General features: G+C 36.1%; 2 protein-coding genes across 8 annotated transcripts in view; both read right to left on the bottom strand.

Moving 5' to 3' along the window:
* The window catches only part of LOC115245394 (insulin receptor-like), a 75241-nt gene extending 61020 nt beyond the window's left edge, over positions 1–14221 (bottom strand). For 2 of the 5 annotated variants that reach the window (XM_029823683.1, XM_029823687.1), the window contains exon 1: positions 13638–14221. The gene's annotated coding sequence lies outside the window, so the exon portion shown is untranslated. Of the gene's footprint in view, positions 1–4197; positions 4708–12203; positions 12498–13637 lie in introns of those variants that run through there. The other 3 variants (XM_029823682.1, XM_029823684.1, XM_029823685.1) reach the window with 2 other exon arrangements.
* Positions 14222–16803: 2582 nt separating this feature from the next.
* On the bottom strand, positions 16804–27984 carry LOC115245390 (UDP-glucuronosyltransferase 2C1-like). Of its 3 annotated transcripts, none has more exons than XM_029823675.1 (8): positions 25499–27984; positions 24265–25427; positions 23352–23618; positions 20489–20687; positions 19665–19844; positions 18818–19135; positions 18108–18336; positions 16804–17407 (listed from the first exon to the last, which is right to left on the bottom strand). In XM_029823675.1, the coding sequence occupies exons 2-8, from the start codon at positions 24490–24492 to the stop codon at positions 17266–17268; spliced, it is 1563 nt and encodes a 520-aa protein (XP_029679535.1). In that variant the 5' UTR covers positions 24493–25427; positions 25499–27984; the 3' UTR covers positions 16804–17265. The 3 variants fall into 3 exon arrangements, with proteins under 3 accessions (XP_029679535.1, XP_029679536.1, XP_029679537.1); XM_029823676.1 differs by having other exon boundaries at positions 24265–25422; XM_029823677.1 differs by having other exon boundaries at positions 24265–25062.
* Positions 27985–27998: the final 14 nt, after the last annotated feature.

Raw genomic sequence — 27998 nt, 5'->3', positions numbered from 1 at the left:
TTTTTGAAAAAATTTTTATAAAAATTGAAATAAAATATTGAAAAAATACGTCTCAAAATTCTTTCCATTTTCTCGTATGACTAATACATACATGATATGACTACGCAGATAAGAATTCTAATATCTCATGTACGTGATGTAGACGAGACTCGAGTGTTGAAACATTTATATGTTGCACACAAATGTGAATATCCATATCGTCAGGATTCACTTTGCGGCGAGAGATGCTTCCGCGACATCATGACATTCGCTTCAGGCATACTGAAACTTTGGGGAAATTTGCTCCGTTCCCTAAGTACCATTGCCGCTGGTGCAAATGGATAGCAGTATCACTCGGCGCTCGAGTGCTCACGAGCTATGGCAACGAGGATATTTTGTGCCAACATAAGCATCTTGGAAAATTTGTCCTGCCGTGTATAATAATATTGTTACAGAATTTCCACTCCGACATATATACATTCTATCTTTGCAACGGAAAACGATTTTCTACGTCGGTTCTCTCGAGTGCACTTACTTTAAAAAATTCATCTGTTTGTAAGATATACCCGCCAAGTCAACTCGTGGCGTCGAAACGGAAGCCGCTAGAAAAATAGTCGTGCAGTTTTTCGCAACTATGTTACTTTATATGAAAATATCAGTTGCATACATGATGAAATCTGTAACAAAACTCGTTTAATTTAAGAAACTTTATATCGTTGAAAAAAGGGACATCGATGCTGTTTTTGAATATGATTTATCTGAATATATACATAATTATTAAATTAATATATGGTATTATTTACACATTCTATATATCAATTGTATCTTTATTTAATTTCGAGAGATGGAAATTTATATTCGTGTCAGAGATGTCGTGGATACAATTAATCCGCACGCACGATTTTCATTATTATGTATCGCCATAACTCTAATTTATTACTATAATAAATACGTGTTTGCGGCGCATACAATAATGTTCTTGACAATATACTTCGTCATGATTATATGTATATATATATATATATATTTATTTATTTTAGCCTAAAGAAATAAATATGATTAGGCTTTAAACGAAAAATGCATCTGTATTTTTAAATTTCAAATATTTTGTGTTTCTTGATATATTTTTGTGCGGATAAATATTTTTTCTGTAAATGATAATCGATTTTATTCAATAAAAAATTAATAAAATTTGCGCAACAAAATTCGAGATATTATCATTTAAAAAAAAAAATCTGTTTAATAAATCGGTGCATGATTTTTTTTTTTTTTATAGATGGTCTACATAGAGCGATCGTGTATAATATATTATTCTCGGATAAAACTCGGCATATAAATGTTCAAAGTGCGTATTTAAATACAAGGCGTTACGAATATTCAATCGTTGCGTTTCTATGTTTACGACAAAAGGCATTTCGTCGACTCAATTTAGATGTTCTATTAATGGAATAGTCTGTTAAAGACTACGCCATGTCCAATGATAAATTCCGTATGTTTCACATGACCTCATTTATAATGGGAAACTGACTATTATATAATTTATGATGTCGATTTTTGGAACGTAATATTTTTTATTTTTGCGCGAACCGCTATATAACTTTCTGCAAAATTTTTGCTCAATATTTTCCGCTCGGTACAGCATGTATGTGTGCGCGTTGTGTGTGTGTATCATGTGTATTACGTTGCAAATGTAAATATCGAATGAGAGAACTATTCAACTTTTGTTGATACAAGAAACGCCACAAAAATATTATACAATATTATTTGCTGTTTTTTTTTTATTTACACATGTAAATTCTCGTTTAAATAATCACTAAAATATACCAAAATTGGACACAAATCGTGTGTATATAAATATACAGAGTCCTTCTAATTAATCAAAAATATTTTTTATCGATCGGATGTATTATTAACACATTAGAAAGCGTCATTTAATTAAGTATATAATTTTGTGAAGACTTTATATCCGTAGAAATCTTAGCGGAAACAATTATTTATATATATTCTATGCTATTTATTTAAACTTGTAATTCTCCAAATTAAAGAGAAACCGGCGAATTCTACGCGTGTGTATATATCAGTTATTTCAAATACACAATATCGCAAAAAATACACTAACTTTTAGAATCGGAAAAAGAAAAATATTAAACGCGTGTTATCGCAATTTAATTTTTAAAATATATGGAAGCTGCTATCAAAGCAATATAACAGCTAAGCAAAAATGAGACAAAGTATCTATTTAAATAGCAAACTTGCAATTTATATTTTACTATGCTGATATACGAGAAATCATTAATCTTCCACGCTTACAAGAACATAAAATATGCGTTCGACATCGCTCGATATCTATCAATTAATTAACATGTAACTTGATCCGCGAATTGATTATGATATAAAAGACGAAGACAATACATAACGGCTGATTTAATTGATTCATGTATAAGAATATTTAACTTGTAAGCAACACAATTGCGGGATTTGCTCTTTGAAAAGTACTCTCAATTATGGAAGCATACGGTAAACACGTAATTTTGCAGTGAACTTTCCGTGGGAGTTTCATGTTTTGTCTTTAAATTATGTTTGATGAGAAAACAATCTGGAACTCTCTCTCTCTCCCCTCTCTAATGACTTGTCGAGTTTTGTAGTTATTACAGGTGTTAAATCAAAATGAGAACTATAGACATTATTTTCGTATCAATACTTTAAGAGATAAGAAGAAAGAGCCAAGCTGTCATTTTTGACTATTAATCGTAAAATCGGAGAGAAACAAGTTTCGATTATTTTCTTTTGATAACGACTTACGATATTAAGATTCTTGAATAAATATGAATCTGACTTATCACATAACTCAGATTTGCTACGTAAACAAACGTATAAATTTCCATAAATTGCATTCTTTCAGTTAGAATTAATTAAATACAAGCTATTGTTTTCTTTTCTATTCATGTTTTTTAAAGTCCCGTACTGTGTGCAGAATTATATTTATGTACTGAATTTTTTAATTGTTGTTTATATACCTCATGTTTTTCAAATATAGACTTATCTCTCACATAACATTGTACGTGTTATATAAATGAATAAATTGTTTCTTAGCTTTATGTGTTGTTTCAACACACATACAGAATGTCAGAAAATGCATACTCTTAGATAAATAGCTTGAATGAAGGAAAAAAAGAGATAAGAAGTAAATGTATAACTGATATAAGTAATTTTTTAATCTTTTCTCTTTCTGTCTCTGTATTATATAATTTTTTTTAAATTTTACGTTGTTTTATTTTTTAATTTTACGTTATGTTTTATTTTTTAATTTGTGCATACAATTTAAGTTTCTAATTTTGTATATAAATATTTTATTTTTATTTTTTTATATAGGGTGTTTCTGATCGTTAAAGTTCTTATTAATATGAATATCTTTTACTGAAAGCATTTTTAATAATGACGCAATTTGATGAAATTAAAAAAAAAAAAAAAAAGATTATATCTATATCTTGAATAGAAAATGATATGGAATAAAGTTAGTGAAACACCTTGTATATAAATCAATATTTATATAAGAAGTGTATATTAGAATTTTGTGTATGTGTGTACTTCTGAGCCTGAGATAAATTTTTACGAAAATTAATAATTTAAATCAATAAGTTCAAGAAATTAAAAATTTTCTCAGAAATCCACCATTGACGCAGATAATATTCGAACATCCTATATACGGAATCCGCTATTACTACGATTGATCTAGAGGAAAAAAAATATATCAATAAATTCGTTAGCGAAAATTACAACGTGTTTATGCAAGACGATTTTTAACTTGTCATACATCACGTGAGATCTTATGCGTAACGAAAGTCTTAGTTCCATCACGTGCCACATTTTTATCATCAAAACAATACCACCACACGGGGTCGCTGTAAATATAACGTGACAACATAGTCACGAGCAATGGTGGTTCGCGTTGATATGCGCACTGCTTGTTAGCGAACCTTATAAATATAAATATTGTAAATGAAAGGGCCTATTTTTCGCGATAAAATATTACAATAAAAATAATATCTCTCTCTCTCGCTTTGCAAGAACTATACTTCTATACTCGCTTCGTCTTCCCCCGGTCATTCCTAGAGCCAAGAGCGAGATCCATGTGTGTGTCCAATGACACCCGACGCTATCGTCGGCGCGCGACGCGTTTCTCCGTCGTAAACATAAAAACAACACGGAGCAACATACCTTCTCAGGGACGTATCGCACGTGGTATGGATTGGAACGCGTACGTCGGATATCAACAGAGGAAGGTCACCCGTCGGCGTCGCTACGAGAAGGAGAATAGAAAACGGTATAGGCGACGGATGCTCGAGAAACACACTGTGATGCGAAGCCGCACGGAAAGAGTCTCGGAAAGAGTCGTCGAAACGTCGAAAAGTCGTAAAAACGCGCACTCACAGTGCGACGAGACGGAACGGCGGTCACACGTGCAACGTGGGAGCGCGCCGTCAACGATTGCGCGACGCTTCTAATCTACCCAGTAAGAGAAAGAGACAATGACGATAATGACAACGACGACGACCACGATAACGACTCGTCTATATCGTAGATATGTATGTACTACGAACGCGATCGCGTACTCGCTCGAAGACACAGCCGGGTATCCGTCGATTCATGTCTACTGCTCGCACGCGAGATGCATAGTACGACGAAAGCAGCGAAGGGTGTGAGAGAGAGAGAGAGAGAGAGAGAAAGAGAGAGAAGCACGGTTGGTGGGACAGAGAGTGGGGTCGGACGCGACGAGGGAAGGGATGAGCGGGTGGGGGAAAGGGAATACGGCGCGAGGGTCGGCGACCACGTGGTGGGGGTGGTGACGGACGTGAGGGGCGACGATAAGCGTAGCGGAGGAACAAAAGTTCCGACGGCGTCGCTCTCTACGTCGTAAAAATATTTCCGTGTTTTCGGGAGCGCGTCGCACTCTCTGGGCCAAGCACTACGTATATTATTACTACCGGGATCCGGCGTCTTTGGTCTTCTCTCTCTTTCTTTCTTTATTTCCCCCTCCCTCCCTCTCGCCCTTCCTCCCACCCTATCTCTCTTCCCTCTCTCTCTCTCTCTTTTTGTACACCAAGGAGCTGAGGAGCGCGTAAATGGCGGAAGACCCGGGTCGGTGGGCGACGGGAATGATGGAAACGCTAATCTTTGAACGATATTTCGCGTCTTTCTGGAGATTTCCGTTTTCCAACGGGCTTAAAGCGATTTCAGACATTAAGATGGTTGCGATATGAGACATCGTCGCGAGCGTCGCTCAAACGAAAAGTCAGACAAGGTAATGAGATCTCAAATTGCATTGTGTGTTTCTCTCGCGATGTTCTTCTTAGAAATACTCCTTCCTCGAACAAAGAGTATTCAATGTAAACGTCAGAGTTATGTATATAAATTTCCTCTCTGTATAAGATGATCATTTTTTTTTCTCTCTCTTTTATATTAATCTAACTTCGTGCGACGAAAAAGTATTAACTGCGTACAAGTAGACGCCAGTTAATTAATAAGGGGAACCGTTACCGGAAATACTATGTACTATTGACGTAAAATGAACGTTACGAGATACTTGAAGGGATCGTAAAAAGATTCATGATTCTATATGAATGGCTTTATTGCATGCGAAGGCATGCACATTTTTCACGGCGGAGATAATTTTCACACTTATGAGAGTTAAATGTGACACGCCTTATCGCCATTAGCGCTTGTGCAAAAAAAAAAGAAAAGAAAAGAAAATAAATGAGCCTCTTGGTACTTGTGTGTGTGTCCATTGTTTACATTATTTATACAAACAGGCAAGGGCGTTCAAGCAATAAAAATGCAGCTATTATTTAGCGACTTACAACAAGCCCAGTATTAAAGACGCACGTTAATCTCGATGGCATTGTCACAGTTCAACGATATCAATGCCTCGGTATTCGAACAGCGTATTTTTTTTTTTTTTTTTAGCGGTAAACACTGTTTAGCTTCGAGAGTGATTTAATAAAGCGTAGTTAATGAGCATATAATTAAAGAATTGAGTTTTTATCGAGTTTCAAGATGGTTATCGGATATATCTTGTTTCTCGCAATGTCTTTTAACTGCAAAATTATATTCTACGGATCTCTATAAATATGGGATGCCATTATAATTCCGTATTGCGTAACGCCAGATAGATTGAAGCCGGTCAGTTTCATTCAATGCAAAATGTACGTTATCCGTCTTGTATATCTTTCTCTCTTTCTCAAAGTTGTAAATTGCTCCGTATAATATACACAATGTTTTTATTGCGCATGCCGCTCGCGAGACTGGCTTCCTGACAATCTTAATTTATTCTACATTTATCAGATCACGCTGAGCGAGGAATATGTATCGCAACCTATCACTCTGAATTATACGAGTCGTTTGTTTTGTCGACGATTACGTGAGAGAAGCGAAATCCTCGCTGAATTACAGTTGATTGCATTTCTCAATTAAAACTTACTATCGCAAAATTGGAGTTTACAAGTATAGCATTGTTACATCATTTCTAGCTTTGCGTTAAGTTGAGTAAAGCAGTTGAAAGATGAATTTTTATTTTTTTTTCATCCGAAAAGAGAAAAATCGGGGAAAATAATCTAGATAATCGTGATTTAAAACGCCTGTAATCCAAATGATAGTAAAGGCAATTATATATGCTAAATGATATGATAGTTTTCGATTTTTATCCTTCTCGCGAAAAATGATCAATTGTTTGGAAAAGAGCGAAGTCACATATTAGTGATAAGATATGCAAAAGTATCATATTAATAATTATAAATTATATATTGACGGCGAGCATCGATTTATTCAGCCATTATTGCAGTTTTACTAATTTCGCGATTATTAAAATGGAGTACAAAAGCAGGAAGAACACAACGGACTCATTCGACTGCAAATATTCGTGTTTTTACCTGTGAATTTTGACGCTAAACACGCGACATGCTGAGTTTTCAGGACAATTCACAATTCGAACAGAGGACATTCTCTCTACCGTCCCAATCAATGTGCTATTGTAAACGGTGTATCACTAAAAGCACGTAGAAATGCATGCCATTTAAATTCTTTCAAGCTTTGATTTGTATTGACACGGCAAGCACAGAGATAGAAAGCGGAAGTTCTATTCAAAAAGATTACTTTAAAAAATAAATAATTATTTAATTATTTAAAAAAAAAAAAAAAATTCAAGATGATGAGGATACCTCAGGAAAATGCGGGAGAAGCATCAGTAATTAAATACAAGTTTCTGATTCTCATGTGATACGCATATGAACAAAGAACACGATTTTCATATTGGACGCACAGAATTCAGAAACTCGTTGAATAACGCTCTTATAAATTTTACATTATCAGATAATGTTTTAAAGTATCGAATGGAAATTGCAGTACAGAAGAGTCGAGGTCGCGATACGATAAAGTCTATTTACGCTATTCAGATTTGCCATACTAAATTGTGGATATCCTTATTCAGATAATATCTACGAATTATGACTCCTTGTGGATTGTGTGTTACGATTCAGAACTGAAATTTAATATTAAAAGATCGATTAATAAATATGGGGAACTCTCGTGTAAATTTTTAAAAGGTGTGAATAAAATCTTCTCATTTTCATTCTCGAATATGGTTATTTGGAAATATAAAATCCAATCCGTGTTAAATCCATGACTTACGAATCACTTATGTCGTTCTTCTTCCGTTTCCACTGAAACATTCGAATGTTTATGGTCACTGTAATTTACGATCACCCATCTAGTTTCGAGATAAGATGTCGCCTTTCCCCATCAATTGTATCGAGAGAATGTCCCGAAAAACTTTCTGCATAATCGACAAGAAAAAGAGAAAGAGAAAGAAAGAGACCGTAATCACGTGTCAGAAATTGAGTGATTAAAAAATATAAGAAAAACTCGAATTATTTTATACAATTTAAAATAAATATATCTATACTTGGTTAATTTATTCTCTCGAGAGAAGAGAGAATAAGAGAAGTTTTCCTAAACTTCTCCGTCCCGGATGAGATAGGTTTATTGGCAAATGCGTCGTTAAGTTGTAACACGAGGCTGGTGGGGTAGAGGTACGGCGATCTTACGCGATGTGTCGCGCAAAAGCATCGCGGAGCCTTATACCGTCGATTGATCCTACGTAGAGAGACCACCTTATTCAATACACGCGCAATATTATTATCTTTTTTTGCTTTAATATTATTCAACGGCCATATTCCCTCTCATACAGAGAGCGCAACAATTTTGATGAGATTTCCGAATTATTAAATCGTGTCTCGTTTTTTGGAGTTTTTCTCTGAACGCGAATTTTTAATCTATCTAAATTACAACGGTATAATAGATGTATTATTAAAGCAGTACTTTTTTTTCTTACAACAATGTTTTCAACGGTTTTTCCTTTTTTTGTACGAAGTAATTTTTTAATCTTTATTTGGCCTGTACTACACGCGATATTATTTGTAATGAAAATCGTTTTCTCTTGTTTGCATTATAAAAGTAATATTACATTTATCGTACGATAAACTTTTTAAGCGCATTTATTTGCTAATTTCTAGAGACTCAAGAAATTTTTTATTTTGCAGCCAATCAGTACGCTTAAAAAATTTGTCGTCAAATGTAATATTACCTTAAGTGCGCTCTCTCTCTCCCTCTCTCTCTCTCTCTCTGTGCTATAAGACGCATAACGCGATATTTTTCTCATTGTTGTACACTACGATGTCGTATTTATGGCTATAATATTAAATGTTACTATAGTGCCGACTATAATATTAAATGTACTATAGTATATAAGAAAGTGTCTTAACATTTAGCAGAGAAGAAGAAAGGGACGCGTCACGTCTAGACCTTCGTGACAACTCGTGGTAGAAAAATAATGCAATGCTGCGCAATAACGTGACCGTGTATCACGCGAGCTCAATAATCACCCAAAATAATTGTAATTTATCCTGAATTTTTTCGACAAAAAATAACGCTTGTTAATCACCATTAGCCATATGTTACTGATCAGCGTTTATTTATCCCATTAGAAACAGTTGCGATGTGCACTGATACGTAGCAATGACGCGTCAAAAGGGCGTCTCTCTCTCTCTCTCTCTCTCTGTCTCTCTCTCTATCTCTCTTTGGTGACAATCCATTATCTAATTCACGATATCCGATAATTCGGGTCCATCACGAGCTCCGGTTCTAATGACTCGACTGTATTGCGCTCAAAAGTCATGTTTGTAAACACGCTGCGAGCACTTCCATGGTTTTCGCATGAAGGGCTACGGGATGTACACAAACCTGATTACTGCGTCGCAAGTTTCGTAAAACGCACGCAGACTTTGGGTCGATCACCAGGTCCTACACCTTATTCAGATCTGGCGGTGTAAGGAATCCGACCGTAAAACGGGAAAGAGAAGCAAGAGCGCGATACGGTGCGAGAGAAAAAGAGAGAGAAAGAGAGAATATTTTTTATTACCGATGAATTTAATGTTATAGAAAATTGCTCATATTATTAGCAGAATTGAATCGTTTAACATTACCGATACTTTTGCAATGTTCTAATTTCTAATTCACGATAAAAAACAGAATAATATCAAAGTAGGAAATATATTTAAAAAATGTATGTTGACTAAGAAATGTTCAAAAATAGCAAAGAGATAATAAAATATTATTGTCACATAATAACAGTAATAGATATGTTAAAAATAATCTTTCCAAATATTTTCTAGCTGTCTCTTAGTGTATTTTACATATTAATATACTTAAATATCTAATTTTGACAAACTACTGACAATGTATGTGTGTGTGGAGAGTTTAATGATATATATTGGTGTGTAATGTGTAACGTATACTGTTTTATGTCCTGTGTTTGATCAGAGAAAAATTTTACGTTTTTTTGATCAGATTAAATTGTGAAATAATTATGTATTAGAAAAATAATACACATCTACACACGTAAAAAAATATTAATTAACTACAATCAAACGTAATAGAACTAGCTTCAATAAATGCTATATATTAGATGGAATGTTTTATGTCAAATAGTTCTAAACATTTTACAAAAATATGCACTTTACTTTAATGTTTAATTTATTTAGATTTCTCATTCATTCAAAAACATATAAAAATTTTATAATTAAAAATACCTTTTTATTGTATCTTCAACACTAATCTTGTATTTAATTTTTCTTTGATAATACTTTTCCTCGATAAGTGCTGCTTTCGAACTTATATCTCACGTATAAACGTATAATTTTTATTCACAGATTATATTAACAAAGAGTTATTATTGCTTTCATACACCATTTGCACCATGAATCGTAGAAAATATTACATTTACATACTCCACAAAGTCTCTCTAATTTAAACACACACTACACTAATATTGTTTAAACTAATAATAATATTGTTTAAAACACACAAATCCGGATTTAGCAATTAAAAATTTCTATTTTTGATAGAGACTTCACATTTTCACGTAACAAAAGTCATGGGATCGCGAAGATCATTCGATCGAATGGCAGCGTGACACTACACGCGAATCAATATCGCCTCTCGCGAAACGCGCATATTGCATCAGTTAAACTACAATAACTTCTCTTGGTGCTGTAGGTGGTTGTAGGATAAGCTATTCGCGAATCACTTTAAAACGACTGGCCAAGTAACCGACAGAAGAGCGATCTTTGGCCAGAAGCCAGATCCTCCTACGCAAATTTGGTTTTTTCTTGTCGCAAGAGGTCAGAGCACTATTCTCTCTTACGTCTTTCTTTTCATCGATTTCAATGACTCTGGATCAAATCACGTAAATAATATGTATTTCTACGTTTTTCTGCAATATTCAAATAACGAATAAGATATCTAATATCTCAGAGATAGCAATACAAAATTGTTTTCTAAATATGTGATCATTGCCATTGCGTGCTGCCAAATAAATTTTCACCTTGGTGAATCTTACTGTTATTTGCATTATTTCAAAATATAAACTTAACCATACAGCTATAAAATATTTAATGTCGATTATATATGATGCACGTATAATCATAAATCACGTTCTCGATTTTAAGACTTACATATGTGATAGATGAAAATAATATTGTGTACATATATGCAACATATTGTACATATATACATTTTATTATATACATTAATGCACATAAACGTGATACTAATCAAACAACACGTTTAATAAAAATACGCATAAAATGATATACAGAGATATACACACTACATCAAAAGATCAAGATGGAGCTAGAAATGTCACTCAGAGAATTCAACAAGTGCTCCGTCATAATAATAAATCCGTCATAATAAATCTCTTCAGCAGACACTCTTGCAAATACTATCAGTACTGTCATCTGAAATGATGTAGCAAAGGCGTGAGAACACAGAATGTGTCGGATATTCGGTCTCACTTCAAAGATAACCTTTTGCTAGACAACTGCTTTTGTTAACTGTAGTTGCTCTGTGCTCTCTGCCGTTTTACGCGAGAGGGGCGACAATTTCCAGATAGTAACTGTCGTCGGTGCAATCATCAGTCAGCCTACAAGGAAAGCATTTAATATCCTTTAGCGACTTTGTGCCGCCTCTGAACACTGTGCGACTACGCAAGAAAGTTCACTTGGACTGTTCACAAGTGGACAGTTAGCCCGGTATATCTACCGGTGGTCGTACCAGCACGTACTAAGAAATTTATACAGCCGCTTCAATCGCGATAATTGCTCAGCCACTTCGAGTATGTACGTTCATTTACTGCATTAATTGGATCAGTAGCCGATGCCATCGCGTCTCTTAAATGCATAGCATAATCGATCAGCTCTTCTTTCACAGTTTTTGCCGATCATCTTTGAGACAAGCATCGCTATAACAAAATTTTGGAATTAAATGCTAAATAACTTAGCACGCGAGACGGGGCGAGAGAAAAAGAGAGAGAAAAAAAGAGAGAGAGAGAGAGAGAGAGAGAGAGAGAGAGAGAGAGAGAGAGAGAGAGAGGGGAGAGAGCGGATCTCGCAGGCGAGACGCTTTTATTCCCATCGCATTATTTAGCGGTAAAAGCGCGCTCGCGTCTGCGACTCCCAGAGCTTATGTTGACATTGACACGATTTTCACATTACAACACATTGACGTCACATTGAAGATGCGTGGAAGTGGGTGAATCTCGGAGATGAGTGAAGTCTAACGTGAAATGACAGTCGACGATAGAGACATACACACACAGCGTGAGCACCAACCTTCAGACCATCCTCGCGTCGCATTTAGTAGCGTAGGTAGGTTACGTAGGTAGACGTCGGGCTTTTCGTACGACGTGACACACGACGTGCAAAATTCTTCGCTTCGGATGCACAAAAACACTGGCGAGCGGATATCGCGTGGAATATAGGGCTCGGCGAAGAGAGCCAAGAGAAGCCAAGTTTTCCACGTGAATACGACTCGCGTCGCACTCTCGCGCTTTTTTCCGTCGATCGTTCTTCTCGCCCAATCGCGCGAGCACCCTGCGCCGGCGGCGAACGATCAAAACAGAGGAAGGAGGGCGCGCCGCGACGCGACGCGACGCGGCGGCGGCGGCGGCGGCGGCGATAGGGGTTGGTGGGGAGCGAGAGGTCGCAGGCATTGAGCGGGCGCGAGCGAGTCAGCGAGCGAGTCAGCGAGCGAGCGAGAGAGAGAGAGAGAGAGAGAGAAAGAGAGAGAGAGAGAGAGAGAGAGAGAGAGAGAGAGAGGGAACAGACGGCGAGGGGACAGCGAGAGATAGACGGGGTCGTGTCTTGTATTGCGTAGTAAACGCTTGAATGGATTATGTCACACGGCAGGCCAAAATCAGCCACAGGGTAGAAAACACGCAGAAAACTACCGTCGAGAACCCGGTCGCGTCCAACTCGTAGACGTATGGCGGTTGTTCGTTCTTCCTATACACCTCGCACGATAAATACAATATACAATGCCAACGACAAACACGACACGAGATACGACGCGACGTGACGTGACGTGCAGAGCGTAAGGGACGCGAACGCGTACTCTCCTTTCCCCGATTTAAGGCGGCGGAGTACGGGACACAACGCCGCCGCAATCGATTGTCGCGCTTGTACATCACGTACGTCATCATAAGTGTTCCGGTTAGCCCCGTTACCGCGGGGCGAGGGCGCGCACACATACACATTTCCGTCCCCCCGCGTCCCGCTCCAGTGCTCGACGCCCACGTGCGTTCACACGAGTCTCGGGCGCGTCTCGTGCACAGCGTCACCGCATTCCTCTATCTCGTTTGCTCCGCTTTCCTTCCCGTTCTTCCTGTCTCATCCCTCTCCCACTGACGCTGACGCATCTATATATGTCGTATGTATGTGTGTGTCTGTGTATATATATGTGTGGTGTATGCGATGCATGCATGTATACATATATATATATATATATATATATATATATGTCATATATATTTATATATCTTGCCGTTTCTCTCGCTCCAATTTCTTGGCTCGCGCCACATCCGATATATCCGAATGATTGACGGTCGCCGAAAATTACTACATGGCCGTTCTGCGACGGGGTTGCAAGCGAGTCGCTTTTGTTTTCGCGCGAGAAGGGACGCGCGCCGCAAAGAGGCATATCATCGTCGTGAGAAGGAACGCGCACGTTATCACGTGGTCAAGCGTGCCCTTTCCGAGATCACTCACCTCGTACGTGCCCGTCGCAGCTTGGGGCACAATTCACGTGCTCGCACGTCGCGTTGCAGTTCGCGGAGGCGACAACGGAAGCCTTGCGGTCGGCGTATCTCTCACTCGTCTCTCCGTTTCTTCCGGGAATATGTATCCGTGCACCACATCCCACACACGCGCACACGCACATGTACGTACGCGCACCAACACATATGCACACGAACACACACGAAGGCTCCAACTCTCTCGCGCGAGTTTGCTGTACGCGAATGTAATAAACTCTCTTTCTCTCCCTCTTTCTCTTTACCCTCGAATACAACGCGCGCGCGGTTCGCTTTTACCGAGAGCAGACGACACACCACGTATATACCGACCCACGAGTCGGCTGCTACTGCTCGAACGAAGCCGCGATTGTACACACATCGACAGCCAAACGCGACCACGAACGTGACAGTTGTATGAGAAACGTCACTCCACCACGATGCGGGCGCCGCCACGTGGTCGGCATCGAGAATCGCTTCCAGTGAGAATTATGGGTGTACGTACAAGACGGGTTTCTTAACGATTGTCGATTCGATGGATTTTCAATTTGGCGGGCAAGGTCGAGAAAGAAGGATTGGGGGTAAGTATATATTATTAATTCGCAAGTAATATTATCGCTCAAAACACGATATTCACACAACATAAATATATATTTATATATCGTTTTTGAGAGTTGGAAACGTTACTTTATAAAAGTAACTCGTTATCGTTATAAGAGAAGTTGATGCTCCACGGTATCATCATTTAGATGACATCTTTTTATTAATATAAGGAGATGATTGATTGGCTACGGCATTCTTATCATGCGTAACGCATTGACGCGTTCTATGTTCCAGAGCCATTAGTCAAAAACAAAGTAACGATAAAAGTAACTGTTAAAATCGTTACTCGTTAAACAATGTAAAGGCTGATTTATGCAGGCCGTAACTTTTGTTCATAATGGCATTATGAACAAAAGCATTGTAATCCTAGTGTTAAACTTTAACGGTTCCGGCATAAATTAATAGTTACGGCCTGCATAAATCAGCCTTAACGGCGTTACCGTTACCGTTACAGACAACGAAAAGTAACGCCGTTACCAATTCGTTACCAAAAAAAGTAACGGTAACGGCGTTACAAGTAACGCGTTACTTCCCAACCCTTATTTGATTTTAGTCAAATTATTCAAAGCATTTTTAACCAAGTAGTGTACATTCTTAACGTATGCGTAGAATAAAAATATCATATACATGGTGTAAAAAAGATATAGGATTTAAAAAATAGATATTATCCAATAAATCGAGTAAAAAATGCTTGATGAGTAGGTTGAAAAAGGAAGCAATTTTCGATTTTGGCAAAGCAAGCGATTTGTTATCTTCTATTTATTGTATGTGACATAAAAGTAGAGGATTATCTTACACGTAATTTTATTTTGATTCTTACAAAAGATGTTCTATGTATTCTTTCCTTTGCATGTATAATTATTACTTTTATTATAGAAATACAAAGTTTTTAAAAAATTCTTATTTTGAATCACTTAACAAGTATTTCAATTTCGCTGATATAAATCTTGTACATCTTTCTTTCCAACTTATATTATATACATATAATTAAAACGTGTTTTATTATGTGCTTATGTGTCATGAAATGAAATGGATGCTAAGGAGTGCTAAGAATAAAGGAAGTTTGTCCGGGCCCGACGTGCTAAGAATAAGAATAAAGTTTCAACGCTCTGTAAGTTTTTTAAATTATTTTCTAAATATCTCTCTCTGTAAAAGAAATTAATAATTTAATTTTATACATTAATTGCTATGCGTATAGTCTTATTGTTGGATAGATAAAATATTTTTGCCATCTAGAAAAATTAGATTATTTAAAAAACGATTGTATATCGACAATCCCGATTAAATTATTCTGATTATTTTCTGATCAATATTATTTGTCCTTCAATCAAGACCACGGAGTCCTTGAATTTTTATTCGTGATCTATATTTGTTTATCGCATTAATAATATTAGATAGTGATTTTTGTTAGGCCACCGTATCAAATCAACAATGTTGATCGACATATTTGACGAGATAATTCGCGATAGCGTGAATGTTTCTTAGATAAATATTTTGCGAGTAATTGGTGCAGTACACGCGATTGATAGTCGACATCTGGTTTGTCTCAATTTCAATCGCTTCTGTCTCATTCGTTTGGCTTTCTTTTTCTCTTCTTATAATTCACTTCTAACACAAGAGCAATCTCTCTCTTTCATCAAAGGAAACATCGCGACGTTCTATGCCAGTTTCTGTATGTCTTATATATGTCGAATATCCGTCGTGTAATCTCGTGGCTATTGCCAATTTAGTGTGCATTCTGTTGTGCAAAATAAAGCCACGAATCTTGATGTTTATTAACATTATTCACCCTTTGAGATACTTCTCGTTGATAAAGGTGTTCATTAATTTTTAACTTTGTTTGTGATGTTTTCCAACCTGTTCCTTTCTGTTGGAACTTTTACATATTAAAATTGTACATATTAAGGTTTGTGTTAAGAATTACTTCGCTCTTTTTTATTCACGTTTGAAATACTGAATAATTATACCGAAAAAAAGGCATTACTACTTTGAGTGTAGTAACTACATACACTTTCTTCTGTATACACGGAGAAAATATTATAGTAAAAATTACAATATATTTTTTTTCTTATTGCAAAACGTATTAACATAAAAGAAAAATCACAATATTTTTATTTACATACGTATTATATTTTACAATAAAAAGTTGTAATTATTCAAATATTTTGATGCACAAATGGATGCATAATTTACAATTTTTACAGTAATAAATATTTTATGTTATATAAATATTTAATGTTATGTTCCAGCTTTACAATAAATGTTATAAAAAGGTATTTTTCATGTAAAATTTTTTCCTTGTATAAAAATATAACGAGAATTAGTACTATTTATAATTCATTTAATAATTTATTGCGCATTGCAAAATTTATATTCTTTAGCAATTTTTAATATTTATTTATTATTTTATTTACAATATATATCCAACACACAGAATCTTAATATAAATTTATTTATCAATTTTCTCGGAACATACACACACACACAAACCATAAATACCAAAATACCAATAATTTATAAGTTTGTAAGTGAAATATTATAATAATGAACATCTTGTGTATAAAATTTAATTTGTTATTTATAGAAAAAAATGTAGATAATGTAGAAAGCGATATCACGATTGCTGCTATAGTAGCTGTCATTTAGTCGCCACACAGCTATAACATCTTCCGGTAAAGTCCTGTTATATTAGTAATTAAAACATTTCGTAGCGAAAACAAATATATATAGACATAAAAGTATTTTATTATTTGTACCTATATAAATTCTTAAAATTATTTAGGTAAATAGACAATGTGTCTAAATTAAACAAGTTTATTATATTACAGTTACAAATAACTTATTCGTAAAAATATATTAGAGATCTTTAAAAAAAAAGATTGTGTGCCGATCGAAAAACTAGTCTCTCTTTTATAATTCCCATTTTGTCCCAATTAAACATATTTAATGCGCGATATAATAAATAAAATTTTGGCGAAAGATTTTCCACGAAATTATCTAGCTTAGTCTATTTTCTTCTTGAAGACATCCTGACCAATTACCGCTCGCCAGCATAATTTCTTGAGTCCGTAAATTATCAGAATTAAACTCGATATATAAAATATTGCGACGTCCATACTATAATAATGGAACGTGCTCATGTATCTGAAAAATGTTGTATTTCATTTATGTAATTTCTCCAGTTTTATATATTAGAGATTTATTTGCTATATCGAATGTCTCAATACATTTTATATATAATCTATTTCAATAAATTTGTCGGTACATTAAAAATTAATAATTTTAATAAAAATATGGAGAGAATATAAGAGAAAGGAGTTAGAGAAGAATTAGAGAAATACTTGATATGAATATTAAATATTAATTGAAGTACATCTATTTGATTTTCAAAGAAACAGATAAAAATAGAATAAAAATAAAAATATTAAATATTATATTATTTCAATGAGAAGATATTGAGGCTAAGTAATACTAAAGTAGAGTAAGAAAAAATGAGAAAGAGGAGTTAGAAAAGAGAAAATTGAGAAAAAAAGAGAAAAATAAATATAGTATAAAAGGAATGGAGAAGCATTAGAGAGGAAACATAGTACAAGTATTGATAAATGTGGAAAAATATAAGATAAGAAATATATAAATTGAAAGAGAAAAGAGCGAGGTATTTTAAGATGAAACGTATGATAGGATATTAGATGGTAGTAACGAAGAAAAGTACATAATATAGGAAGTAAGGAAATAAAGATCCTTGGATAAATGAAAAAAGATTATATGTATAGAATATTTCTTAAAAAGATACGAAATAGGAAGGAGGCGTATAATGATGATGATAATGCGAGAAAAATATTACCTGATCGAGCTCTTCAGATGATCGGCTCCTCCATGTTTGGCGACGTGTTCTACCCACCACGTGGCCAATTCTCTGGAATCAATCGGAAGATCGCGAAGCAACGCGCTTCGCTTTTTAGCTGCCTCTCGATAAGAATTATTGTGAAGTGCGGCAACTTTAAGTATACCTTCGTGAAGTGCACTAATGGATATACCGGCCAAATCCATTACCAAAGCGTAACCTAATTTTTCTGCGTTAAATAAATATACGAAAATATAGTGAATCAATCAAAAATAGATAATTTATCGGGCCTACATATCTCCTAAAATGTTTTTTTACGAATTATTTGTAAAAATATAAAATTTTAACGGTGAGGGATGAAACCATCCCTTATATGTAGAGTGACTTTTTGCTTTTCTCGACATATCTCGAAAACTATTCTAGATATCAAAAAATGTTTTATACAAAAGTTTCATGGTAAAAATAGCTCTATTTAATAAAAATTTATATTAATAAAAATTCCAAAAAACAATTTTTTTTTTTTTTTTTTTAAATTATTGGGAATAATTAATGAGAATTTTGCAGCAAATTTGATTAGCTTTAAATGATTCTAAGGCACGCCTAAAACCTCGTTTCAATCGCGAGGGTAGAAGATAAGAGGTTTACTAAGTATTTATTTTTATCATTAGAGCGGTGTATAAATTTCACGCGAAGCGAAGGAAATAATTTACCGGCCTGCGCCGCGTTTCCATCGTGATCGCAGAAGACCGGCAGAATCAGGGTCGGCGCGCCGTGATAAGCTGCTTCGTGGAGGGATAACAGTCCGCCGTGGGAAACGAAGGCGCGTAATTTGGGATGTCCGAGTAGCTCCTGCTGCGGCCACCAGGCAGCCGTTCTCACGTTCGCAGGTAGATCTTTAATCTTGGCACCCTCCCACTTCCAGATGACGTTGTACGGTAGCGCGGAGAAGACGGCGACGAAGATCTGCCGTAGAGCCTCCGGCATTCCGGAAGCCTGCACCGATGATCCCATCGAGACGAACACGAAACCTGCGGCAAAATTTCCTCAATGTCTCGATGTTGCATGCAAGTTTAGTTAGAGATGTTTATCGCGCGTCTGCTAACAGTAACACGAGGGGAAGATAGCGTCAACACGACACGAAATAACCGTTGTACCTTGGAGCTGTACTTATTACATATACGCAATACGGCCCCTTATGTAATATGCAAGAAATGTCGTCAAGCGTTGAGAGGTTTAAACGAGACTTTTACGCTAAAAAGAATTTAAAATCTTGTATAAAGAGCGAATATGCAGCAGTTTTGTCAATTACTTATTGAGTTTACTGCTTTATTTTCTTTCTCTAAAGAAATTTTTTTTATAAAAATGTATTTTTATTAAAAAAAAAATATGTTTTATTACATGATGAATAAACATTTAAAATGTAATTTTTTAAGCTTACGATAATTTTGCTCTGAAATATAAAAGCTTTAGACAGTTGTTAGAAAATTGTGAATTTTACGTAGAAAAAATAGGAAATGAAAGAGAGGAAAGAAAGAATGTGCTTGCGATATATATTACCAGGTCGCAGAAAGGATTCCAGATCGGAATTTAATTGCATTGCCGGTCTACAATGAAGGCAAGCCACGTTCACGACATTTGACAAGTAGGGCACGGAATCGGCCACGGTGTAATGACTGTTCTGCAACGTCAAAGGAACCTCCGCCGTTAAACTATACAGATCGTCGGGTATTTGATCACCTGTCGAAAGCAAAATTGACCACTATTATTATTATAAATATCTGATTAAAAATAAAAGGTGCACATACAGTTGAAAAATTTGTGTTAAATTTAACAGATATCATATGTCTCAAACGATCCACACAAATTTTTGTGTTAATTTAGCATAAGATGAATATGTTGTATGGTGACGCTAATACTATGTTAATATTTTAACACAAAATAAATGCAAGTTTTCAAAGTAATTTGAAATAAATTTTGTATAAAATCAACATATTTTTAATGATAGAATTAACTTGGAAAAATGTTATTGACGGTCTGTAGTTATTCTCACTCTTATTGTAGGATAAAATCAACATTTTTTTTTCTGTAAATTTTGACAGATAAATCTTGTCACTAATAATACGGAACATATCTATTATGTAAAATTAAAAATAGATGCACATTGTGTTATTTTTACACATTTTTCAGTTGTTTTAATAATTTAACAATTGAATTCAATTAACACAACAGCAATATCTTAAATTAACATATGAATGTGTTAAATATCTAACACAAGAATTTTAACCGGCATATTTTTTTTAACAAGAAAACAAATTTTCCAACTGTGTGATTATACATACAGCATATCAACTTTCATCAAAGAAACATCAACGAGCGCTCACCGAGATATTTCTGAAGAGTTGGCCGAAGGTAAACGGAAATTGTGATCCAATGCATAATTTTCAAAGTGAACTGGGCCGCCACGTTTAAGACCCTTTGGAAAAAGTTCATATCTTGCGTAATCGCTTTGCCGAAATACGGCGTCACCGACCACGGTGACGGATTGCCTTGGCGCATAATGGATCCGCTGTACAATGCCACCTGTATAATATATAACATATCGTTTCTATTATTAATAATGCACGGCAAATGCGATTAATTTTAACGAGTTGAAGATATTGATTTCACGAAAAAAAAAAGTCGGAGAAAAATATTTTTCTTTTAAGTAAAAAAAAAGCGCTGTCCCGCCATCATAAAAACTCGCTTATGTTCACGTATCGTCGAAGTCATTAAACGAATAAATGACGAAAGCAGAAATATTGATATACAAATAGAATAGTTAAAACTTAACTTGTAAGTTTCTAAAACATGTCTTTTAGCATGTCTAGAGAGACGTATATAAATTATTCAAGGAGACGACTACCTATCGTCATATTAGTTACACACAGTGAACATAACACGGTATTCACCGTTTACTTTTCATTTGTATACGAAAACGTGAGGATACGACAAACAAGCCTGTTTTGTACATTCCACACTCATGAAATAACTACGATAAATATCTATATACAATTTTGTTTGAATATCGTTGCACAATTTCGGTAAACGTATTAAGCAGTAAAAAGAAGAAACGTTTACGTTTATTCCAAAACTTATTTTTTAAACTATTAAATAGAAACCTGTTTGTTTATTGTCTATCTGATGTACAAAACAATCAATTCCTATATAAATTAAATATTTCTAGACGTTCTCTAAAATATATATAAACATAAAATCAAATATCGAAATAAAATGGCAAAAAGAGCCAAGCGCAGTAATGAGGGCGTAAAAATATTTATTTAAAAGAATTAAATTAATCGCGAAAGGCGGACGTTTCGGCCCTTTTTTTGGCCATAAATATTTTTGCGCCCTCATTACTGCGCTTGGCTCTCTTTGCCATTTTATTTCGATATTTGATTTTATTCGATAAGAGCCTTACATTTATATCTTATTTTTAATATAAACAAGTAATTAAGAAGTTAAAAATATATAAAAGCAAAATTTCAACTCGTATTTATATGAAGAATCCGCTTTACGGATATTTAATTTTAAGCTTCTTATTTCAAAAATTGTTAAGCATTTTCCATGCAATATTCAATCATGTTTATCGATATTTAACCACTAGTAAAAAGCAAACTAATTAAAAAATTAATGTCTTATGTATATTGCAAAATGTGTTGTCGCATGTCAATGTTGTCTATATTTATAGCGATATATTTAAAAAAATACCTCGATAATTCTAATATGAAAAAGTGCGATGCGATTCAGAATTATAATTTAATCCTGCATCGCTCTTTTTACTTTTACAGCTACAATTTTTATACGAATTAATCCATCTTATACATAATTGTTTCATGATCCAAATCTATGTACATAATAAATATACAGGGTGTCTATAAAGTCTGTCCCCACCTCCTATATTTCGGAAATGGCTCAAAATTATGAAAAGCCGCGAAATACGTGTTTGATCATTTGGGAAGACGTTGGAGGTGTGAAAGTGTTCGTCTTTTTAAGTCCTTTCCACAAAAAAATTCAGATTTGACCTTGGTCTTTTTTTAAAGGGTACGCAAAAACTGTTAAATTCAAGATGACATTTTTTTTTTTTTGTGATACCAAAGTCAAATCTGATTTTTTTTTTAATGGAAAGTACTTAAAAAGACGAACACTTCACATTTCGAACATTTTTTTTAGGATTTTCCAAATGGGAGTAACAATTTTTTGAAAATTGGCCTTTTCGAATTTTGATCTGAAATAACTGCCGAACGGGTATGTCCGGATCAATGTATCAACCTCCGTTTTGCGCAAAAATTTTCTTTTTTTATGTTCTTTCAAACGATATATTATTCCATTTAAAATTTTTGAGTTGGTGTCACCCTGGGACACCCCCTTGAGGGGACAACTCCCCCAACTTCCTTAAAAGAGTAGTCCCTCGAAATGATCAAACACATATTTCGTGGATTTTCATAATTTTGAGCCGTTTCTGAAATATAGGGGGTGGGGACAAACTCTATAGACACCCTGTATATACAGGGTCTTCCAGATTAGATCAATGAAATTTCAGGGTTTTATAGGAAATTGAATTTAGAACAAAAATTTCCTATAAACGTAGATCTGGAATGAAATGCTTCGTTAAAAGGTTATAACTAATAAATTCTAAGTAATCAGTTATGATTAAAATTTAATAAGAACATTTTTATGTTTGCATTTGCAATGTTTGCACTATGAACATAGTGTTTACACAAAGACCACCGAAAAATGGCTTTTTCAAGTTTCTGTTTCTTTCGTTGCTTTGAGCTTATTTTTTTTGGACACCTTATCAGAATTAAAAGAAATTGGTATAATTTAGTTTATCATTTAATTACCCATCAAATTTATTTCGTTACTTTTTTCAAATGAATAAAGGATTTTAAAATTATTTTTAAAAATTATTAAAAAAACGTGATTTTTATTAGCTGTAACTTTTTAACGAAGTGTTTCCGGATTTATGTTTATCAGAACTTTATTGTTTCAAATTCAATTTCTTATAAGACCCTGACCTAACCTAACCTAACCTGAAGTTTCATTCACCTGACCTGGAACACCTTGTATATCACAAGTGATTCAAGTAGAAGGCGAGTCGACTCTTGTCACAAACGAGATAGGGAAACGAGGTATAAGCTCTAACAGAATTTGAATTACTCGGGGAGGGTCCCGTCACGTTTCTGCGGTTTGGTGAATAGCTATTACCGTGTTGAGCATTATCGTCGGTACATTCTCGCCGTGGAGGATCCCCAGCAGGCACTCGGGAAAAGCGCCGTCGACCACCGCGACATTCCATCGCGCGCGCGGATTGCCATCCGGTTTTTTCAGACCGGCTGTCGACGCCGCGTCACGTAACAATGCCTCGCAGGACTCCCAGCCATACCTCATGGCGTCCCATGGTGAGATCGGGAGCTCATTCCGGAATCTGGCACCCACCAGATCCCACTCGGACGTGAAGTTCTCGACGTAAGCCTGCCGTAAGAATTATGCGCGCGTGAGTAACATAAATCTCTTTCGCGAAGCTCGATGTGTCGGAACTTTAATCCAAAAACTTCGAATTTCGATCTGTCAAACTTTCGACAAATTACGAAATTTAGAGTCAAACTTTCTTGTCTTCGAAGATAGTTTTACAGAGAAAAAAAATATAACGGGAGAATATAAATCGCGAGAACAGTTTTTATATATTTTTCTAGTAGAAATAAATTACTTCTAAATTTATCTTTAATTTCTAATTATTGTATCGCTATTCTAAAAACAAAGCATGAGAACATTCGAAAGACTTTGCATCGCATCCCTTGACTTTTATAACCAATGCGCAAGCGATAAATCTTAATATTATTCGAAATGTCCCATTATATAGTCAAGCTGCCCCGCCTATCTTATAAAATTAAAAAGTCCATAGAGACGAGAGAGTTAAGAAAGGAGGTAATCAAGGAGAGGATCGTATAAGCGGACAGCTGATACGGTAAATTACACCGCGTGTAATAAAATTAGGTAGGTCAAGAGCCAAATTGGACGGAGGAAGAAAACGACGAGCGATAGCCCGCGGTGGTTTCTGGGGATCGCGATTTTACCGGACAGGGGCATCGAGTTAGTGCGGGAGTAGGTCGTAAATCACCTCGAGGATCGACGGCACCAGCTCGTGAAGCCCATTATTCGCTGCGGGACCAGAGAAAGCGCTCAGCAGCGTGACGTTGTGGCCCCGCAAACTCAGGCTCGTACCAAGGGCGACAAAGGGCACCGTGTGAGACTTGGTACCACCCATGGTGGCCAATAAAACGTCATATCCTAGCAGGGGCTCGATCAGCACAAAGATGCCCAGGAGGAGGGCGAGTTGGCGCGTCATCTTCGTCGGAAATCGTCTTATCGCTTCGACCGAGACACGTCCTTCTCGCTTTTATCACGCGGCGAGGGTACCGATACCGCGCGCGATACCTTCTCAACAAAGAGGGACAATCGTCTCGCGATCTTGCACCGCGGACATAGTCACGTTATGCTCGAAGGCGCGTCCCTCTCGTCACGAACTCTTTTGTGCATCGACGAAGCGAGAAACCGATGAATCTGTATTCTCTCCACGGATCGTTTCCGGTCGCTTGACCGAGGTGAACGGATCTCCTTATGCTCCAATTAGCGGCACCGATAAATCGCGTCGTGATCGCGATCGTTCCGTGATAGTCGTTTTGCGAAGGCGTCCCAACCGATCGCCGGTCGTCTCTGTGACTGCGGCGGATTCCGCGCGCATCCTCCGCCTTGTATTCTCGCGCGTTTTGGGAATCGCTTCTGTCTCTCCCTCCCGAAACCGCACCAATATAATAGTCTGAAACGCGAGCGGTCTTTCGAGTTGTAAACAGGTGATTTCATCAAGTTAAACAAGTCATTGTCATTCTAATGCACCGTCGAAAAGAAGATAGTTGGCCTGAAATTTGAATGTCTATAGTGAATCGCAGCCACTCCAGACTCTACGCGCGTTCGTCTCTTTCAATTCTCATTCGCTTCCGGCAAGCGCGAATGGTTTGAAAGATGCCATCTCGCTTTGTGCGTCAGGTTTACTCGTCGAACTGCCGGGGTCTTTTGCAATAATCTTCTTTGTACTGCAAGATTTCATTAAATAAATGGAATTCTCTTGACTTTTTCGAATGAAAGGTTAACCGGAAATCAAATATTCTCTAATCTCTCTCCTCCTAGTTGAGAGGAAATAGAATTTGTCGATTGTGTAAGAAGCTATTTCTCGTTGGCCTCTTGATCAATCTCGCTTTCTTCCTCGATACATAAATTCCTGTTCTAAACGAGTTTTGATTATGCAGATTAGTAAATTAGTTATGTAAGAGAGAAAGAGATAGAGAGAGACTCACTTTCGGTATCTTTACAAATGCTGAAAGATGTTAGATGGCTGATGATCTTCCTGAAGTTTATCATTAAACTCTTACTTACACCTTTTTGATATCCATCTCGAGATGACAATTGTCGTAACATATAGCGGAAAAGAATATTGTAATATTTTTATCAAATATATATAATATATATACTGAGTGTTATTATATAAATCCGTTTATCTATCAATTTTCTACAAATTTCGCCAACATGTATCAGGTTTGTTATCATCTTCAAAGAACAGATATACATTTAATTCGTTCATAATTGATTCTATTGTGACTTAAAAGCTGGAAAATTATACATAAAAGAGTATCCAGCATCAGAGATGCTTTTCACTGCACTCTGTATGCACTCTTTACTGCACTTTTTGATCTGTATATTTATGTATATATTTTACATTCAAGAGACTTTAATACTTCGTTTTTCTCTTTTCCCCCTTTTTAAATTCTCGCTGAATCACGACGCGCTTGAAATATCTTCAAATTGCGAAAATCGACGATTAAAAATATCTTTTTATTATCGACTGCATTTTATTTCCGGTACAACGATTGCGAAGTCGCGGTTTTACAAAAGTATCCGATCTAGAAGTTGTTTGCGAATCTTTTTGCTCCTGATAGCTCTCGAAGAACTTGGTGTGGTTTCGCGTATCTCTTCCGCGGATCCTTTCTCTCGTCGAGCAACTCGTCTAAGAGTACTCGAACTTCTTTTTCCGATCCAATATTCGAGGAGAAGTATTGTACTGTGGAAGATGACGAGCGACTCTCAAGGCGTACAACTTTTTAAATCGCCGCGTCTACCGATGTTGTGTGTGTGTGTGTCATGCGTTGAAATTCGAACGTCGTCGAGACCGCCCCTCAATTTTCGCTCAATTATCTCTTCCTTTCTCCGACCAGATGAAGATCTCTTAATCCTTCCTTTCCTCTGACCTTCTTTACCCCTTTCACGCGATTCCTCGGCGACGCTAGTCTTGATCTTCAAACTGTACACGACTTTCACTAATAACGCACGCCTCGTATGCGGGATCGCCCGTGGTGATAATTCGATCCTGGAAATATCCTATTGCTATTTCCCGCCTCTCATGGTTTCTCGTATCATTACCACATCTGTTTTCATTTGCTCTCGAAATTGAGATATTTCTTGCCACGCGTGAAATACACTATGTAAATGAACGAATCGTTTCAAACTGAATATATCTTGAAGTGCAGTTAATTTCTCTTCGCCGATTTAATTTGTAAACAGAGAGAGGTAATTGTGTATTCTAATATATTCTTGTATATTTTCTCTACCCCAGCTCTTTAACGTTTCTGTCTGCGATAATTTATCAAATCCGTACTCGCAAAATTTGCAACTCAACGACCGCCACACCCACACACGAACAATCTTTCCGAGCAATTTGAAATGATCGAATACGAATAGTTATACGTTCGCTGCGGACAGTCGACGGTACACAAGAACTATCGGTGAAGTGTAAACAGCAAGCGCGAATCAGAATTGATTCGCGAAGAAATTCAGTTACGGTGACTCGATTTCCACTGCGACATATCTATCCCCTGGTGTACCCAGCCAACTTTCTGTCGGTATTTTTGCCTTTTCGATTTATGTCGACAATTTATTTTCGAAACACGCGGTTAGCCAGCGGATCTCCCTCGCGCTTTTTCTCGTCTCGCTTCGCGGCCGGATCGAGCACGGAAGCGCGGACCTTGAAATCGATAGCGTTGGTGTATAGCTCGCTCGCGAAGCTCGCGTATCGCCGAGCGTGAAAGTTTGACTGTGCCAACGGCAGCTTTAATGATCAGCTGAGCTCTAGAGAGAGAGTTTTGCCTCCCACCAGGACGTTCGTTCTTCATCGTCGGTCACGGTACCCGCGAAGATGTGTTTGCTGCGCTCCCGCGCATATTTACGCCTGTTCGCGCGGAGAAACGAACGCTTGTTTTGATTCGATTGGGCATCCCGAGGATTGTGAAAATAATTGTATGATTATACAGCAAAACGCGGCGTTGTCATTGAATCGAAATTTTGTCGAAGAGAAATGTTTTCTCTCTTAAATATATCTCTTATTGTGAAACAATAATTTTTTAAATTTACTCTCTCTCTCTCTCTCTTGTTCTTTTGGATTATATACATAGATGAATAAATAAATAAATCTCAATCTGGATACAAATTATGCATAATAGAATGAACATTATATTTCCAATATTTAATGGATATAATAACGAAAAAGATACTATAATAAAAGTATAATAAATAACTTTATTTATGCGCGATAATTTAGCAATGAAACTCATTTCAAGGATATATATAATTTCTGTTACTTTAACATATAATAATGTTATCTATTTATCAAAATTTGCTCAACGAAACAAGTGATATTCTTCTTCGTTCTCGATCTAGAGAGAGGATAAACTTCCTTTCACTTTATTTTAGATTACAATTGACTTATCGGCTATTACCGGCGATACCACATGGCCTCTCTCTTTC

This window comes from Formica exsecta, unplaced genomic scaffold, assembly GCF_003651465.1.
Source record: "Formica exsecta isolate Colony F162 unplaced genomic scaffold, ASM365146v1 scaffold969, whole genome shotgun sequence".
NCBI lineage: Eukaryota > Metazoa > Arthropoda > Insecta > Hymenoptera > Formicidae > Formica > Formica exsecta.
The sequence above is the reverse complement of the archived record's forward strand: the minus strand, read 5'-3'. Positions and strand labels throughout refer to the sequence as shown.

Bases quoted from the DNA above. Each gene is read 5' to 3' on its own strand.
- LOC115245390 (XM_029823675.1), bottom strand. From the start codon at position 24,492: ATGACGCGCCAACTCGCCCTCCTCCTGGGCATCTTTGTGCTGATCGAG. The intron at 23,619-24,264 runs GTGATTTACGAC...TTCTTACGGCAG, and splicing joins TGGTGCCGTCGATCCTCGAG to GCTTACGTCGAGAACTTCAC. The intron at 19,136-19,664 runs GTAATATATATC...ATTTTGCCGCAG, and splicing joins GGAATCCTTTCTGCGACCTG to GTTTCGTGTTCGTCTCGATG.